We start from the raw sequence: 19977 nt of genomic DNA on the forward strand, positions 1-19977 counted from the left end.
CCATGTAGAAAAACCTTCTTGAATAATTCAGTTTTGCATAGTTTGCAGAGAGCCAGGAGAGTGGGAGCTTTCCTAACCTATTCAGGCAGGCCATTCCACAAGATGGGGGCCACAACAGAGAAAGCACATGTATGGGCAGTTGTTGGTTTTGCCCATTTGCAGGTTGGCTCTTGCAAAAGGCCTTGCTCGGATGAGCGAATCTGTCTTGGCAGAGCACAGGGGGAAAGACTGTCTCGCAGATATATGGGTCTAAGGCCATGATGGGCTTTGTACAGTAGCCAATACTGTAAACTGGCCCTGGTGACTGATTGGGCTGCCAGTAGAGCGACTGTAGCATAGAAGCAATAACAAACCCCAAATCTTCTTTAAATTTACTGTGTGTCCATGTCTTCTTGCCAGGGTGTGGTATCACCTTTGCCAGGTTGGTTTGGCTTGGATCCTGTGCTTTGAAATTAGTTCTGTTCATCATGCAACATTGTGTTCTTTGCTCAAGTTGGTTTGCATTGGACAATCTGGTTTGACATTGGGGGATGTACTAAAACGAATGACAGGATTGCCCGTTGGCAACAATGGGAGATGATGGAATGCTCACTGAATATAATGGGAACCAGGAGTGCCAATTGACTTGCATGGGCTCCACTAAAATGCATTACAGCACACAAAAGTTGTCCAACTCACTTGAAATTTGGGGGTTATTTAGTGGACAGTCACCATCAGCTCTGCTGCAATTTTGGTGCCATTTGCTTAAGAAACAGCTTCTCCAGCCCCCTGGAAAAAATCCCCTTAGGGAATAATGGAGCTGAATAACACTGGAATCCCCCCCCCCCAAAAAAAATCCTGGATCTGAATACCAAACCGTTATTTGGTGTTGGAGAAAACAATTTCTGGCATACAAAAAGAAGAAGACCCTGCAGGGGCAGCAAGAGGAAAGGCCAGTTAGATAGGATAGTGAGTTCAGTGCCTTCTTTCCTGGTAAGTGTAATTCCTTGTCTGTCTCCAGATAGCTATTCATAGGGCAATATCCTGCTTCTTCTCGGAAGTTCCACAACTCTCCATCTCTCTTTCTCAGATAGTGATGTAGCTGGAAACCTGTCTCTGCTCTTTACTATCAAAAATGTTCGTTCATGAATAAAGCTTTTTCTACATTTTGATCAGTTCGTGCACTTCTGTTGCATTAATCACCCTGAATAATTGGGAATACTGATATTTTTCAGCTCTCTGGTATCCGGATTAAAAAAAAAACCTATTTTTTCCCTGTGGTGCACATCCATAATTGTGACTACCTACCCCATCTAGTGGTCACATAAAACATTGTTTGGACAAAACGGAATGCATACAAGATTGTTTGGAGGAACGTTTTAAGGTTTATGTCATTTGTTAGAATTGCTGCCTTATCAGTCAGGCAGAAACCAGCTTTTAGGCAGACATAAGTCTATGCTTTAGTCATTTCCCAACGGAATTGTTTGTGCTGTCCGATCTTTCCAATAAAGAGTTTAACATTTTCCATACCGCTGCCTTTATGTTTACAACTGGAAAGTTCTGAAGTAGATAGTGATTTCTTATGCTGGTCTTGATGGAGAAAAATGCATCTCTCTGCTACAGGACGCACGTTGGGCTCAGGAGCCTTTGGACGAGTGGTGGAAGCTATAGCCCATGGTATGAGTCACACGCAGTCCATGATGAGGGTGGCTGTGAAAATGCTCAAGTGTGAGTTTGAAATCTTCTCTTTCTTCCATGGTGCATGCACATTCAAATGTTTTCTCCGTCATCCTACATACCCTCTCTTTCTGATTGTGTTTTTTTTTTAATATACTTATATCCACTGCAGAATTAAGCATGTTAAGCAAAATGTTTGCTCAAAGGGAAAATGCAGTGACAGCTACAGGAATCTTTTCAGCAACATTCACTTGTGCCTCAATCAGATAGTATTTAGTTACGTATGATTTCCCATACAAGACAGATATCCACGTTGCACTCCACAGTGTAGAATGCTCCCACATGGAAATGTTTTTAGGTGTTGGCTACTTGGGGTGCATGGCCAGCATCAGCATACCCCGAGGTGGGGCAACTGCCAAGGGCCATGCTTCTGGTGGGGCTGACAGCTGCGGACCCCCCTATGCATGCATCTCTTCTGTTGCCTGCATTCACACCCTTGCACAACCTGTTTGTGAGTGCTTTGTCTCCTGTGCTCCCAGCTGCATGTGCTGCCTAGTGCTGCTGGAGAAGGGCATGTGGGTGGTCCAGAAGGCATCAGCCATGGCGGTGGAACATCTGGCTGCACCCAGGACCATTGGTGGAAAAGGAATGCAGCCAGTGTGGGCAGCTGTGACTGCAGGTGTTGGGACAGCTTGTGAGTGGGCATAGGAAGTATGCACAGGCTGGTGGGGGCAGATGGGTGGGTAGGCAAGAAGGGGGGTTAGTAGTTGGCATAGGGGGCCCCTGAGCATTCTCTGCCCAGGGACCCCCAAAACCTGGAGCCAGTCCTGTTGAGATGTAGTCCAGTGTGTGGGGTGGGCATTACCTATGCTTGCGTAAGATTCAGAAACCATTTCTTCCATCTGATGTTCTACTGATACTCTCCTTTTCTGAGGTTAATGTTACCCTCAAAACCATGGATCTGTCTAGCTTACTCCCTCTTCTTGTACTTCAAAATGCTCCTCTTCTGTGTTTCATCATTTGATTCATCCGTGTTACAGCTACTGCCAGAAGCAGTGAGAAGCAAGCATTGATGTCAGAACTGAAGATCATGAGTCATCTGGGGCCTCATCTGAACATTGTCAACTTGCTTGGAGCCTGCACCAAAGGAGGTACAGGTTTTGTTGTACTCTGATTACTAGACAAGACCTCTGTGTTCTTTTCTGATTCCTTCCCGTGCTGCACATGAACATTTGTACCTTGTGTAGAGTTCATTATCACTATGGCTGATAACCATGCTGCCCAGGAAAAGGGGAAGTCTTTCATACAGGCATACCTCGTTTTATTGCACTTCACAGAGATTGCAAATTTTTTTTACAAATTGAAGGTTTGTGGCAATCCTGCATCAAGCAAGTCTATCGGCGCCATTTTTCCTCCAACAGCGTGTGCTCATTTCATGTCTCTTATCACATTTTTAGCAATAAAGTATTATCAGTAAGGTATGTCCAATTTTTAAGACATAATGCTATTGCACACTTAATAGACTACAGTATAGTGTAGACATAACTTTTATGTGCACTGGGAAACCAAAAAGATTCACACGACTCACTTTATTGCAATATTCACTTTATTGCCGAATCCACAATATCTCCGAGGTATGCCTGTACGTTGTTGCTCCATACGTTAATGTACCATTCTTGTTTATTCATGTGGTTGTTTCCCAAGGAGGAAGACAACCTACCAACTCTCTGGCACATCTTGCAAAAATGAGAAAGCTATCCTGTTCTGCCCACCAGTATACTCCAAACAGCCCACCAGTATATGCCACCAGAATGACATCTCCCTCCTGTTGCCCACTGAGTACGGGCCCATATTACTTTAATGACTTCATCATATTCAAAACCACAGTTTCCTTTCCCAAGCTCACAGCACCGCAGTGATATCTCACAAGAGGATCCAGACTTTTAAGGAGGAATGGTGGTGTGGAAGTGACATGATTCCCCAGAGACAATACATAGCCCATGCATATTTTCTTTCTGTTGTGGTTTTGTGACTGCAGAGGTGATGACCTGCAAAGGTCACAGAGAGGAGAAATCACATTTCCCTGCTTCTGACTGTGTCTCTAGCTGCCAACTCTCATCTGATGTTCTTTACATTGTATCACCTCTCCTGCACCTCTGTCTCCCCACCCCTTAGCTTCAACTTTTCCTCTGATGGTGCCAGTGGCCAGCGCTACCCCTGCAACATTGGTCATTGTATTGGGATGCTATGGCAACTCAAATGCCACGTAAAGTCAATTTTTTCCTCATGCCTGCAGACTATGGGTTGGAACCAGCAATCCACTCAGACAAGGATAGCAGATGTTCCTTGCTTTTCCCTCCCTCCAGCAGTCCTTTCTGACACAAGAGAAGTTGATTCCTGAGCCCATGGGATCCACATGGAATAATAGCCATGAAAGTTGGCTGGGTTACAGTGAGGAGGGGGAAGAAGGTGACCCATTTTCCTTCTCCGTCAATGCAGCTCTGCTGATAGAGATGCAGGAAGGGTGATATTGTCCTCATTCCCCTCCTCACTGAAGCCCCCTGACCCATGTAGCTATTACGACAGCACTGCAAAAATGGGTTGGAAGGGACTGCTGGGGAAGATCCACAACCATCACTGATTTCTACTGATTGATCACTGGATCCCATCCACTGTGTAATATTTTGGGATTTCCCTCCAAGAATTTTTTGGACAAACTAGATTTACCGGGGGGGTGGGGTGCTCCCCTAACTTGGCACTGCTATTGTGGGAAGAGTGTTTGGCTGCCAGATGTACCCTTTTACAAAAAAGGAGGGATCCATTTATCATGGTATGTGTGGCAGAGATGAACACGGCAACAGTATTATTTTAATAATGAAATTGAGGACACAGGGAGACAAAATAATCAATGTAGTGATTAATTACTACAAAGGAATGTAAAAACGCACACACACACACCTAATTCTCATGGAAGCGGTAAACCTGTGTCTGGGCTATACCACTTCAGATTGATTCCCTCAGTGCAGAAAACTTGAATGTCAAGGAATGAGGTTCTTCCCAAGCTTTCTCCATAACATTATAGTTGTCTACGTACAGGGAATTTCTTCCCACTTTGGAAGAGCATCTGGCCATTTGAGTCCCCACTTGCAATGCAAATGACTGTCAATGAAAATGTCTGTCAATGAAAACTAGACCATGTGATAGGCAAGGAAACCTGTTCTCAGGTGCCATTGACCAGAGCTGATATCCTTTTCTACAGGCCCTATTTATATCATAACAGAGTACTGTCGCTATGGAGACCTGGTGGACTACCTACACAGGAACAAGCACACTTTCCTACAATACTACAATGAAAAAGCCAAGCAGGAAGTGGAGATGTATGGGAATGCCCTCAATGAGGACAGGGTGCAAAGGTATTTGTGCACTAAACGTCCTCCTCTTGATTATACACATATTGCCATTTCGGGTATATTGTGCACAACTTGCCCTTTCTGGTACATTCAAACAGAGTGTGGAATGGCAAAAGTGTGGGAGCCTTCCTGACCTCCTCAGGCAAACCATCCCATAGGGTGGGGGCCAATACAGAGAACGTGTGTGTGTGTGTGAGAGAGTGAGTGTGTGTGTGGGCAGTTATTGAACTTGCCCATTTGCGAAAAGGCACCTGTAGAAGGCCCTGTTCAGATGAGCAAAGTAGTTGTAGTGGGGCATAGGAGGAGAGGCATTCCTGCATATATGATGGTCCAAGGCTACAAAGGCCTTTGCATATGATAGCCAGTATCTTGAATTCAACTTAGTAACTAAGGGGCAGCAAAGAAGTGACTGCAGAATGGGTGTTATATGCATACACCACCTAGTTCCTGATAATAACTGACTTAGGCAGATCATGAGAGGGAGGGCAGGAAGGGTTGTGTCAGTGCTTGGCTCTTGTGGCCCTTTCTTACATGCCCAGGGTAATGTCAATTGCCACTTTGGGGTCAGGAAGCAGTTTTCCTCTAAGACAGATTGGCCAGGGATCCTGGAGGGTCGTTGGTTTTTGTTTTTGTTTTTTGCCATCCAGGCATGGAGCAGAGGGCACTGTGTGTGTGTGTGGGGGGGGGGGGTAGTTGTGAATTTCCTGCATTGTGCAGGGCTTGGATTAGATTAGCCTGGTGGTCCCTTCCAATTCTATGATTCTGTGATTCTAAGATAATCATAAGAAAATAAGAAGAGCGCTGCTGGTTCAAACCAACCAAAGGCTACAAAACAACCTACAAAGAGGGCACAAAGCCCAAAACTTCCCTGTCCTGTTGTCCTGGTATTCAAAGCAACTAGTATTCAAAGGTACATTGCCTCTGACCATGGAGGTACCATTTTGCTGTAATATGCTAATAGTCATTGATAGATCAATTTGCCTAATTTCTTTTTAAAGCCACCTAAAATAATAGCAATCACTGCATCTTGTGGCAGTGAATAACATAAATTAATCATGCACCAGTGTTAAGAAGTACTTCCTTTCATCCATTCTAAATCTACTGCCAGTCACTTGAGAGCCAGTGTGGTGTAGTGGTTGAGAGCAGTGGATCTGGTGAATTGGGTTGGTTTTCCCACTGCTCCACATGCAGCCTGCTGGATGACCTTACGCTGGTCACAGCTCTCTTGGAACTCTCTCAGCCTCACCTACCTCACAAGGTGTCTGCTGTGGGGAGAGGAAGGGAAGGAGATTATAAGCAGGTTTGATTCTCCTTAAAAGGTAGAGAAAATCGGCATATAAAAACCAACTCTTCTTCTTCATTGGGTGACCCTGAGTTCTATCATTATTGAAGAAAACATTCTCTCTATTCACTTTCTCCACATTAAGAGTAATTTTATAAATCTCATCAAGTATAATGTTATAACCGCTATGATGTTCCATCTTTTCCCCAAAACTAAAATAAATATTGTATCATCATGTAGCAATAATTAAAAGGACAACCAGCTGTGATCCAATTGTTGGGGGGGGGGGTACCTTTGATTTTCTTTCATATTGTTTTGGCTAATTTATTTTACTCCAACACTTGTAATTACTTAGTATCACTTCCCTACATCTCCATCATGCCGCACAGCAGTTGCTATATACTAATCAATTTTTGCTGGGCAAAAACTCCAAGTGGACTGTGCACAATATCTTTTTGCATGGTCTTATGGTCTTCAAAGATGAATAGGAAACACTGTTGAAGAGTCATTCATTATGTTTGTAAGCATTATGCTGATGTATAACTACCTGTGTCAACCTGAGGTCATTCTTTTCTGAGAATTCAGCTGAAATTTTTATGTTTAAGTACATGTGAGTTTATGCTCAAGCTGTTGCCTACGTCGAAATTGCTGGAAATATGTAAGAAGTTTCAAATAAATTATGCAGCTTTGATACATGGCCATTTTGATACAAAATTGACCATTAGTATGTGCTAACACCCTATTCCCACCCATATGCTGGGCTCTGCACACACAATTGTGGTTCAAGCAGGTGGTTGCATATAGCTGTGCAGCTATAAATTTGAAATGCCATGTTTGTAGATTCACTTGCACTGTGCTTTTTCTTTGTCTTTCGTTGTGTCTGCCTTTGGGTGTTGTAAACCAAGACATTGTAAACCTTATTTGTTTATCTGAAGCCCTTCTTTGTCGTAGCTCTGTACAAACTGGGCAAATGCATATAGTCTGAATCATCCTTCCACCTCTTTGCAGCCATACTTCCTTATCCGTGGAAAGCGATGGGGGCTACATGGATATGAGTAAAGATGAGTCACTGGATTATGTGCCAATGTCAAACATGAAGGGTGAAATCAAGTATGTGGACATTGATTCCTCCAATTATGGTGCTACCTATGAGCTGGACAGTTATTCTCCATCAGGTAAGGAATGCTACAAGGAAACAGCAGGCATGCTCATAACCCTTTTTTAATGGTTTCATTGCACAGAGGATAAAGTCTTTTAATGTTATCTTGTGATGTTGCTTCTAATGACCTTTCCTTCTTAGATTTAGCATTCTAGCAAGGCCTGTAGACCAGCTTTATATCTACCAAATGCATTTAACTAATAAGCATAATTTGTGTCTTGGTTCCAGCTCCTGAAAAGGTTACTTTGATAAATGAGTCTCCACTCCTCAGCTACACAGACCTTGTCGGATTTAGCTTCCAGGTGGCCAACGGAATGGAGTTCTTGGCTTCCAAAAATGTATGTATGTGTGTGTCCAGGAATTGTATAACATGTAGGGGTGATTGGCTTCAAAGGAGTAGAAACTGTTTGTTTTATGTGTGTGTTTGTACAGCAAGACAGACACGGAAACAGGAGGCAGCAAATTAATTAAGCATAGGTGGACTTCTGATTTATGTGTTATTAGACACTCAAGTTATTGCCCCCTTTTAGACATGACTACGTCCCTTTTCCTCAGAACAGATTAAGCAATGTTTATATAGCCACTCCAGTGTGCAGGCCAGCAGCAGGGAGTTCAATAAAGCTGCACTGTAGATCATTGCATTATAATAACTTCTCCTGTTGTTTGTGGCAGGCCGGATTTCAATCATGCAATATCCAGTCCCACTTCAATAAGTTTCAGATCCTTTCATAGCTAATGTTGGGCAGCAGCAAAATCTCTAAGCTTTAATCAGAGAGTGATGTTGGACTGCCATAAAAATGCAGCCACCAGCGCTGTTCCTGAAAGCAGGAAGTTGAGGGAGTATCTAGCTCTGTTCTGTGGCAGAAAGCATACTCCAAGTAAGGCTGTGTATTCTAGGTGCTTTTAGAACAAAACAAAATCTGTGTCAAGAAAAGCTGGATGCTCGGGGCTAATATTTATTATTCAAATCAAGACATTTGCATGTAGTTTACTTTTGGTTCTGTAGTCATTAGGGCGAGAAGGCACAAAGCTATGTATCACTGAAACTCCACTTCCTGACCATGACAAATATTTCTATGCTCCCTGTGTGGCTGCTGCACTTTCCTCAGAACAGATTAAGCAATGTTTATATAGCCACCCCAGTGTGCAGGCCAGCAGCAGAGCATTCAATAAAGCTGCACTATAGATCAGGCAATGTCCATCAGTTTTGAGACTATCTTTAAAGTATTTAAATTTTAAAGCTAGAGACTCCCATGTTTTTTTCTCATGATGATGACTTCCAACACTAATGAATATGCAATTGTGTTATCAGGAACTACACAAAGCCCTTGTATTGGGCTTCTCTGAGATATTGTAGAAGTGTTGTCCTAAATGAGTTATATCTTCCTAAGTTCTCCTGAAAGGATATAACGCTGTTTAGAATTGCACAGTACATTGGTGTTAAAAGCTGAATTCCATGGTAGTGTTTGTTGCCATAAACTAATCCAGCTGGCTTTGGAAAGGGTAGTTAGATACAGTCATTTACCCTGGGTAGGGTTGCCAGGTCTAGGTTGGGAAGTGCCTGGAGATTTTGGGGGTGGAGCCTGAGGAGGGCAGACTTGGGGAGGGGCGGGACTTCAATGGGGTAGAATGTCAAAGAGCCCAGCAGCCATTTTTTCCAGGCGAACTGATCTCTGTCACCTGGGGATCAGTTGTAATCGCAGGAGATGTCCTGCCATCATCTGGAGGTTGGCAACTCTAACCCTGTGGCATTTCAATGGTATTATCCTTCTCCTTCATAATTGATGAGATACAGTAGGAAAAGAGGAAGATTGACTCAATAAAAGAAGCCATGGCCTTCAGTTTGCAAGATCTGAACAAGGCTGTTAATGATAGGACGTTTTTGGAGGTCATTAATTTATAGCGTCAGCATAAGCTCAAAATGACTTGACAGCACATAATAGACACAACTGAATATGACATCTTTTTCCCCAGAAAATATTTTTGCTCATGAGTGTGGGAAAAAGGAACATGGTAAAACTGCTGGAAGCTTGTGCAGACAAACTTATCACCAAATGTTTTGTTTGTTTTTGAACTTATATTCTGCTCTCTATCCCAGCCAAGGCCGGGCTTAGAGGGGCTAACATCCATTAAAATCATGGAATAGTCAATATAATATAATATAAAAATAATTTGCAACTTAAAGCCATCGTTTCTCTGACATTAAAATCCTATTGGCGCCCATTCATCAGCACACAGGTCTGTAGCCATCCCGGGAAGAACAGTCAGGGTCCCCAATCAAGCAACCCAGATGAAGTGAGGAAAGAGGAAGGGGAAGGAAGGCCAGCTATGATAGAAACTGTTGCTGCCCTCAACCATAGGCCTGGCAGAACATCTCAGTCTTACAGGCCCTGCGGAACCGCATCAGGTCCAGCAGGGCCCTGGTCTCACTAGATAGAAAGTTCCACCAGGCCAGGTCCAGGACTAAAAAAGCCCCAGCCCTGGTTGAGGACAGCCAGACACCTCCTGAGCCGGGGACTACCAGTAGGTTGTTATTCACTGAGTGTAATGCTCTTTGGGGGACTTACTGGGAGAGATGGTCCCATAGATATGATGGTCCCAGACCACTTAGGGCTTTAAAGGTTAATACCAGCACCTAGAACCTGATCCGCTACTCCACCTGCAGTTACCATTCAATAGGAACTTAGTAATGACTGGGTATTTTACAGAGCATATACCACAAGGTACAGATGTTTTGAAGCTCAACATTAGTCACTTGATAACTGTACAATATGGTTGCCAGACACTGGAGGATATCTGGGGGAAGGGGGACATGGAGGGGCTGCTGTTGGTGCAACAGCATGACATCACATATGGGGAAAACATGGAAGTGATGCCATGCCTCTCTAGGAATCACTGGGAATCACACCATTACACCAACAGCATTTTTTAAACTTTATTTTTCTCCTTCCGGCTGCTGGAGCAGTGGCAGGCAACAGGAGCTGGGGTCAGGGATCTCTCGCCCCCAGTGGGTACCTGGCAACCCTACTGTACAAGAATGGGGGAAAACTTGTAAGGATAAAATGAAGCTGAGGAGAACACTGTATGCTGTTTTGGATCCTATTGGGGAGAAAGGCGTTAAGTGGAGATATAAATGAAAAATAAGGTATAAATGAAGTAGAAAATAATAAATGCTTTAACAACTCTGTAACAAATCTTATACACATTGCATATAGAGTATGCAATAAAGGGCTGAAAATCTTCAGAGCACTTGAAATGTTTCCTTGGATCAGCATTTTCTTAATTAATTTATGGGATATTTTTTAGTCTAATGTATTAAATTGGCTTGGGGTTAAAATGTACCTCAATAGCAAAATACAGGTGTATCTTGTACCCCTGGTGCTCTTCTATATTCAGAAAGCAAACTGCTACTGGCTGTACTTTGGGGACATTGTTTATTACTGTACAGGTGACACAGTGTCCTCAGAGGACGAAGTTGTACAGCCACTTCTCTGCAGGTTGTGCCCAAAAAAGTATAACCAGGATAGCAAATTCACCCTGAGTATTTCCAATAAAGAAACATTGGGGAGGGGATGCTCTTGAACCTTGGGCCATTGCAGAGATGGAAACAAGGTCTTGTCCTCCCTGCCCCCTTTGATATATGAACTATTTTTACACATAATTTGAAAACAATTCTAAAACTGTCTGGAACAGTCACACACTTACACTGAAACCTATGCATGTTTTCTGCAGCAGTACTTATTTTATTAAATTATTTATATCCTGCTTTGCTCCTTAGTGGGGACACAAAGCGCTTATCACATTGTTCTCTCCTCCTCCATTTTATCCTCACAGCAACAATCCTGTGAGGTAGGTTAGGCTGAGAGAGTGTGACAGACCCCAGGTCATCCAGCAAACTTCCAGAACTGAGCAGAGATTTGAACCTGGTTGTCCCAGGTCTTAGTCTAACACTTTGCCCCCCTGTACCATGTCATCCTTGAGGGGCTTGTTGAAGATTTTGCAGGCTTGAGCTTGAAGTGCTACAAGAACCTGCTGAACTTGGTATTGTAGAATAAAGGGAAAATGAATGTGTGTACCCTGGACAACCAACAGTAGCACTGTGACAGCAACTTTCTCATAGCATTTCTAAAGGTAAAGGTAAAGGTCCCCTGTGCAAGCACCGGGTCATTCTTGATCCATGGGGTGACGTCACATCCTGACGTTTACTAGGCAGACTTTGTTTTACAGGGTTGTTTGCCAGTACCTTCCCCAGTGATCTTCCCTTTACCCCCAGCAAGCTGGGTACTCATTTTACCAACTTACCAAGGACGGAAGACTGAGTCAACCTTGAGCCAGCTACCTGAAACCGACTCCCGTTGGGATCGAACTCAGGTCGTGAGCAGAGCTTGGACTGCAGTACTGCAGCTTACCACTCTGCGCCACGGGGCTCCTATAGCATTTCTACATGCCTGTTATAGCTGTTGTCTGTACAGACCCTAAAAGTTCTCATTACATTTTCATGCAAATTCCCTTTGTTGCTTCTTTTGGTTTGAGGAAGTTGGCTACTCTTCTGTTGTCAGTCGTTTGAGCAATAAACAACAATATGCACGCACAGTGTAATAAAGCATTATCTCTTCCCTGTCTTACAGTGCGTGCATCGGGACCTGGCTGCAAGAAATGTGCTGATCTGTGAGGGGAAGTTGGTAAAGATCTGTGACTTTGGCTTAGCTAGAGATATCATGCGGGATTCAAATTACATCTCCAAAGGCAACGTAAGTAGTAAGATCACCTAGCCTCGATTGGGTCTAACTTTGGCTACATAGGAAGAGTGGCAGGGATGGAATTCTATGCACAGAATTTGGGAGTAGGGCCTGGTTCTCTGTCCACCCCCTATGCATCAAGGATAAGCCAAGTTCCCACAAATATAGGATTTAAACTTAAATCTTGAAAAATACCTAATGATTGGCTTTATGTGGCCTGTACTCAATGACAGAAACATGAATGCCACCCTCTTATTTCCTTCTGAGAATGCTCTAAGTAGAAACTGCACATGCTCAGAAGAATGCATGATGGACAACACCTTCTTTGCCTGGCTCATTAGATCTTTAGTCAGTGTTAATCCAGATGATCAGCAGAATGAAACTATCACTAAGTCATTCAATGGGTCATTCAAGAAAAGAGTTGCACCAGATGTTACTCTAACATGTGTCATAATTAGGGTTGCCAGAGGCAGCAATGACAAACCACCTGTTTGTCTGTACCCTTGAAAAACCTATGGAGTCGCCATACATTGGCTACAACTTGATGGCACTTTCCCATCATAACTACAAGTATAATCTTGCCCAGTTTTTTAAATAACCCATATTTTCAAGTGGCTCAGAGAAGCTTACAGTATACAAAAATAAAAAGCAAGTTTGCACATCATCTAACAACATTCTATCAAATAAAACAGCATGGAATTGCCTAAAAATCAACATGTCTCAATGAAAATGAAAATCCAAACTTTCTGCTGAAGGATTTCACAAACAAAATGGCCTTATATGCCAAAATGCCAGTACAGAGCCCATCTGGAAGCCCCTTCCAAAGTGTAGAAACCCTGGTGGAGACAGCCTTCAAGTGGTCAATAACTCCTACAGCACATGGCAGCTACATAGAGGGCTCTTTAAGGTAGAATTTTGGGGTTAACTGAAGCTGGACCATGAACTCATATAAGTTCATATACAAGTCCATAATATAAGACTCAGAACTCTCTACAGCTATTATAAATCCTCAAATGCCTTATGTGGACTATTTTGCTGCAGATTTAGGATTTCAGAAGCTGAAACCATATAACCAAGTTCTCACTATGAATCATTTCTCAGGGCTGGAAATAGAATCTATGTCTCTTGTGTCTTCCTTACTCCGTCATTCTTCCAGAAAAATAGGAATTGAAACTTTGGCCATTTGTACTCCTTCCGAGAGACTTTGTGTGCTTTTTACGCTGGTTGTGCAACTAAAGCCACTGAAGCTAGGGGAACCGTGAGGGGATAACACCACACAAGCTGCTGAAGAAGGAGAGAAAACAAGAACCAGACTGGTTTTGTATGTGACAAGATTGGGATGGGATGCAGAAACAAACACAGGAATTGCGAATAGCAAGAGTGGTATGGCCGTCCCTTTTCCATGGCTTCTTATTCACACCAAGACCATATAAAGCAGGGATCCATAACAAAATGCTGCAGATTTGATTTTAACTTGTTTCTCGTGTTCCTTTTAAATTCAGGTCTATATGGAAAATACAGCCTGGGGAGTAAATTATGCTGATGGGGAGCAGGTTAAAAACAATCCATAACATTTTGTTGTAGATTCGCTCAGTTTCTAAGTGTTATGGTTTAAAGAGGTACTTTGTTGTTTATGAAGAAGGTAAATAGCAGAATTTCAGAACTTATTGGTTTAAAAAAGCCGGACTGGTGTTTCTGGGTCAGATAACAGTGGAGTGATTCTTTAAATACCCAACATCTGAAATTGAGCTTGAAAGACAAACTACCCAGTAGGACTTTGGTTGTTGGGCAGAAAGATGATTGCTCCTCCCCTAACCAACCAAGTCCAGCCAAGGAGAAATTTTCCTGTGTGGCTGATTTTCTCTGAAAATAAGGAAACATGTTGCTGCTATTAGTTTATGTATTTAGAAAATGTATATGCCACCTCTCCAGACACCTGCTTGAGGCACCTCACAAGATAAAAACAATACAATAAAATCATAAAAGCATAACATTATTAGGTTTAAAACCATCAGTATACAGCCTGCTAGGGACATAAAACAAGCATGAAAACAATATTCGGCATCCTAACACATCCTAACAAACGTTCATAAAACACCCTACAGGCTTAAAACAAGCCAGAAAAACAACAGCTAAAAAGATGGAACCCTTTAATTAAAAGCCTGGGCAAAAAGCAATGTTTGCGGCTGGCACTAAAAGGAGAGTAAGGTAGATGTGTTCCTTCCTTTCTTTAAGTTAGAAAGTCAGACTCTCCATTTTTTAATTCATGGTAACCTCCAACCCAGTTAGATGTTGGCTAGATGAATGCAACCTGCTTCCCATGATACTACTCGTATGTATGATGACCTGGAAGTTTTGACCAATGCAGAAGTTGGTGGTTCTCTTTTAGATAGGGATTTCCAGGAACATATTATGCCAGCACTTCCATGCCTGCCTTATCTTACTATTGCCCCCACACCACAACTGAAGTTACAAGCCCAGCATACATATCAGATCGCCTCCTTTCACAATTCCCATTGTGCAGGGAGTCCATGTTGCCTGCTGTCCCTGAAAATTGTCCCCTATTGCATATCAGATTAGTGAAGGTGTTAGATTTACTTTTATAAATCAAGTGGAACAGTACCATGTTTCATTGCTTCATAAGCCTATTTAACTGGAAGTGATAACATAAGAAGAGCCTTGCTGTGTCACCGTTGGGCCATTTATTCCAGCACATTGATTCTCAAAGCAACTAGCCAATTGCCCTGGAGGGCCAACAGACAGGATACAGAGGCCAAGGCCTTCTCCTGATGTTGTTTCTCAGCATCCATCTTCCATGAATCTGCCTAACTGCCTTTTAAATCCATCCAACTGTTTACTTAAATCATTTATTTACAGTCTGCCTTTCTCACTGGGACTCAAGGCAGATTACACAGAGTGAGTCAACCCAATCGACAAGATGTTGGACTTGCGTTATTTTAAAAGACACAATTTGCCGGGCAGAATGTAGTAACATTTTTTCTTTAGGTTAATTGGGTCATCATCTCTCCTCAGTAGCAGAACCGGTGAAGCCCTAGTGAAAATACAGTTCCTTTCAGTGCTAACTGGAAATACACTTTGCTCTTCTATTGAGCAAGGTTGAAAACTGCAGCTTACATTTATAGATGGAGATCAGGTCCTGTACTGAAAAACTAATTGCTTTCTTCATGCTAAAAGTCACAGGGAAAACCTTCACTGTTGGCAGATAAGGGACAATTGTTGATCAATGCCTTGAAAAGGGTTTCCGTCTATTGCTTCTCCATACAGACCTTCTTGCCTTTGAAATGGATGGCACCTGAGAGCATCTTTAACAACCTGTACACTACTTTGAGTGATGTGTGGTCCTTTGGGATTCTTCTCTGGGAAATATTCACTCTGGGTAAGCATCATTGGTCTCACATTGCTCAGTCTGGTTTTGAAACTGTGTTTCTCAGATTTCCTTGGCACAATATAAAAATACTCCGTGTGGCTGTTCATAGTCTACATAAAGAAATGGCCTTCTTATTGCTATTCCTTCTGTAAGTATTTTGACCCCCATCTTGAGTCCTTCATCTCTCATACTGGGTGTGGGCATTTGTCATTGCCATTGGTGATAAGAAATGGAAATGGATAATGGAGGGGTGACACTGGTATGCAACATAAGGAAGCTTTCCCGCTAATATTTTTTTTTTTACGTCTAGGTGGGACTCCGTACCCTGAATTGCCCATGAATGAACAATTCTATAATGCCATCAAACATGGCTATCGGATGGCCAAGCCAACACATGCGTCTAATGAGATGTGAGTGTTTACAGCATGTGTTTGCCTTTCCTACAAGGAAAAATACCCCAATTTCTTCTAGTACAGCATTTCCTAAACATAATATTGTCCTTTCTTTCATGTCTCTTCAGCTATGAGATCATGCAGAAATGCTGGGAAGAAAAATTTGAAATCCGACCTGCTTTCTCTCAGCTGGTGGTGCTCATGGGGAATCTGCTGGCAGACTCCTATAAGAAGGTAGAATATGGATAGCTGAAAGGATAGAGAAGTATTTCACAGGAGAATGGCCTAGTTTGTGGCTATTGACACAACAGGGTCTAAACTGGACAAAGAGATCTTGATTCCCTTCAGACTTAGGGAATGTGCATCATTAAATTTGGAAGGGGGAAGTGGAATGGTATAGTATAGCCCAATCTTATCAGATCTTGGAAGCTAAGCAGGGTCGGTACCTGCATGGGAGACCACCAAGGAAGACTCTGCAGAGGAAGGCAACGGCAAACCACCCCTTATTAATCACTTGCCTTGAAAACCCTATGGGGTCACCATGTTTGCTGCAACTTGATGGAACTTTAAAACACACACAAGTTTGGAAAGAAGGGAGTCTATCACTGTGGTGCTTTCTATGTGATCCTGGCTTCTTCAGTTCCATTTGGAGTTCAAATGTGCTAATAGCATTCTCCATTGGCCCAAGCTATTAAGAGTGTGCTGGTTTGCTCTGCACAATATTTATTTACTTCATTTATACCCCGCGTTTGTCCCCGTGAGGACCCAAAGCAGCTTAAGTCATTCTCCTCTCCTCCATTTTATCCTCAAAAATCCCCTGTGAGGTAGGTTAGGCTGAAAGCACGTGACTGGTCCACAGTCACCCAGTGAGCTTCTATGGCAGAGTAGGTCTCCTAGATCTTAGTCCAGCCACTACGTCACACTGACTTCCCACAGCCGTACTCCCTTAGAAATGCTCTTAGAATTGCCACAAATCACACTCACACCATTTACCCTCACCAGTGAAAAACCATGCCACAATCACAACATCCAGATCAAGCCCCCGCCCCCTCCTTTGCTGTGCAGGTGTACAACCTGTTTACTCTGGAAACAACATTATAACTATTCAGTTGCATCTCTGCAAATGTATGGACTAGAAAGTCACTTTTTTAAAATATGAAATTTAAAATTTTCAGAAAAGCCATGTAAAAGTTAAGTGCCATTAAGGTTTGTTGAGACCTCAAATACTAGTCAGTGTGTTCACGATCCTCTAATGCTTGGTATTAACAAGAAAAGTGGTGAAATTGGCAAACAGGTCATTTTCAGTGGTGGCTCCACACTGTTGGAATGCCCTCCCCATTGAGGCTCATCTGCCATACTGTCTTTTTGATTCCGGGTCAAAGCATTTAGTTTTATCCAGGCTTTTAATTTAAAAGGCTCTAATGTTTTTATTTGTTCTGTGTTCTGCTTATTGTCTGAGGTCTGTTTTACGGGTATTTTAATGGCTTGATTTGTATATTGATAATTTATGACATTTTTATTATTTTGTGGCATTGTTTTTACTTGTAAGCTACTTACAGCAGGACTCTGGAAAGGTGGCATATAAATTTCCCAAATAAATAAATAAGGAAAAGGGAAATAGTGAGATATACATACCGCTGGAGGGCCAGATCTGAGATTTGCACTGTTGCACAAGTTAGTATTTTCCTTTGGCCAACAAACATCTACATTCAGCCCCCTCCCCCAAAACAACAACAACAACCCTTTAACAGTTTTTGAGTGTTATAGGGCCTGCTCTCTTCTTGTTAACACTTTGCTAGGCAACTGGTAATACTAACATTAACAGTCTGGAATTGCACATCCCAAATTCAATTATGCTACACATTCCAAAACAGTGAAGATACTTGAAAATAGGCTGTCTACTTTCACCTTCCCTGTGCTGAATTGTGTAGAAGACATAGAGCCTTGTCCTAAAAACATTGACAAGGAAGTACGTCCCCTTGATTTCAGTCTGCCGTACTATTAAGGAAGTATATTTAAAGGTGAAACCTTAGTGTTTAAAGGGCTTTGACCCCATTCAAGAAACAAAAGACAGAAGCAATAAAAATTCCATAACATGACAGTATTTAGTAGAAAAGAGGAAGAGTCCAGTAGCACCTTAAAGGCTAACAAATTGTCTGGCAGGGTTTGAGCTTTCATGAGTCACAGCTCACTTCTTCAGGTGACAGTATTTACTACACTGTGGTACAAAGAACTTGTTGCTGTATATGTCAGAGGCTTCCTGCTTATGAATGAGGATTGAGGAATATTCCATGTGGCTTTTATATACTCACAAGTCATTTCTGTTCTGTCTGCTTTATATGAGTGCAGAAGTACCAACAGGTGAATGAAGAATTCTTGAAGAGTGACCATCCTGCTGTTGTCCGCACAAGGCCAAGAAATGCAGGACTCAACAATTCCACATCCAGTGCTAACTACATAGCCAATTCAGGTTCTGTCCTCTATACGACCGTAGAGCAGAATGGAGTGGACAATGATTATATCATTCCGCTGCCTGACCCTAAACCCGAAGGAGTAAATGATACACCGCAGGAGCCTTCCAGCAGCCGGGCAAGGTACCAAACCAGATTGTCTCTGTTCTGTCTCCCATTGTGACATTATTCACTCCCAAACTGCAGTCTTTCTGAAAGGTGAAGACACATTTTGCACTCTCCGTTGACAAGAAAATAATGGGGAGCAGAAATATGAAATGTGTCCTCTGTATATTGAGGAAAGTAATTTAGGTGGAATGACACCATATTTTGAAATGTTCTTTTTTTTCTCTGGAGGATCTTTGATATATTCATCGAATGGCCATTCAAATATGTCCGCTGGTATTCAGAAGTATTGTCAACATCCCAGTGGTCCCTGGAGATATCCTGGAATTACAACTGATCTCCTGTCTACAGAGATCAGTTCCTCTGGAGAAAATGGCTGTTTTGGCAGGTGGCCTCTCTGGCATTATCCCTTACTGAGGTCCCTTCCTTCACCAAACCCTGCCCTCCCCATGCTCTACCCCCAAATCTCCAGGAATTTCTCTGCCTGGGGTTGGCAGCCCTGTTAAGAACCTGTACTCTGTTTTGACTGATAAGACTGAAACATGACTCTCTAAAGCATCTTAGGCAGTTATTATTTTTTAAACAGGCCATGGCTCAGTGGTAGAGCATCTGCTCGGTATGCAGAAGGTCCCAGGTTCAATCCCCGGCATTTTCAATTAAAGGGACTAGGCAGGTAGGTGACATGAAAGACCCCTGCCTGAGACCCTGGAGAGCTGCTGCCGGTCTGAGTAGACAATACTGACTTCAGTGGGCCAAGGGTCTGATTCAGTATAAGGCAGCTTCATGGGTTCAGTGTTAGAAATCAAATTGACAGCCATTTTCTCTGCATGCAGGATTCATTTGTCTTTACACTGAGGCCTCCTGATTAGGACAGAATCTGAATTCTGTCTGTTTCCTTTTCCTCTAGCTCTCCACTGAACGAAGCCAACACATCGTCTACTATATCCTGTGACAGCCCACTGGTTCCACAGCAGGAAGAGGAACAGGCACCAGAAATGCAGACAGATTGCTAAGGTTATTAGGCCTATGGTTGTGTATGTGTGTGCATGCACACAGGGAGAAGTCCAAACACAAACTGGCATATCCCTCTCCTTCATCACTGTGTAACCTGAACTTCCTTTCCCTTCAATCCAAAGCAAAAACTAGTAATGGTAACATGGAAGAACACATGGCCAAGAGTATGTGCACACTCACCAATAGCAGTACAGTTTAGACCCACATGGTGGAAGTTTATATGAAACAGCATACGGGGGAGGGGGGAATGGAAACTGACCGATAATGGATGAGCTGTGGCAATAAGAGGGCATTCCATAGCCACATTTTTTTGAATTCTGACTGCCCATCACATCACTCATTTAAAGGGACAAGACCTACC

The 19977-nt window shown here is 42.7% G+C and overlaps 1 protein-coding gene across 1 annotated transcript in view; it reads left to right on the forward strand.

The window, feature by feature from the left end:
* The window catches only part of PDGFRB (platelet derived growth factor receptor beta), a 48826-nt gene extending 29202 nt beyond the window's left edge, over positions 1-19624 (forward strand). Inside the window, exons 12-22 of the mRNA XM_056852283.1 lie at positions 1603-1707; positions 2697-2807; positions 4916-5069; positions 7357-7523; positions 7736-7845; positions 12136-12258; positions 15532-15643; positions 15945-16044; positions 16155-16260; positions 18376-18620; positions 19510-19624. Of these exons, the coding sequence (XP_056708261.1) occupies positions 1603-1707; positions 2697-2807; positions 4916-5069; positions 7357-7523; positions 7736-7845; positions 12136-12258; positions 15532-15643; positions 15945-16044; positions 16155-16260; positions 18376-18620; positions 19510-19615 (1439 nt within the window). The 3' untranslated portion in view covers positions 19616-19624. The remainder of the gene's footprint in view (positions 1-1602; positions 1708-2696; positions 2808-4915; positions 5070-7356; positions 7524-7735; positions 7846-12135; positions 12259-15531; positions 15644-15944; positions 16045-16154; positions 16261-18375; positions 18621-19509) is intronic.
* Positions 19625-19977: the final 353 nt, after the last annotated feature.

This window comes from Euleptes europaea, chromosome 1 (genome assembly GCF_029931775.1).
Source record: "Euleptes europaea isolate rEulEur1 chromosome 1, rEulEur1.hap1, whole genome shotgun sequence".
NCBI lineage: Eukaryota > Metazoa > Chordata > Lepidosauria > Squamata > Sphaerodactylidae > Euleptes > Euleptes europaea.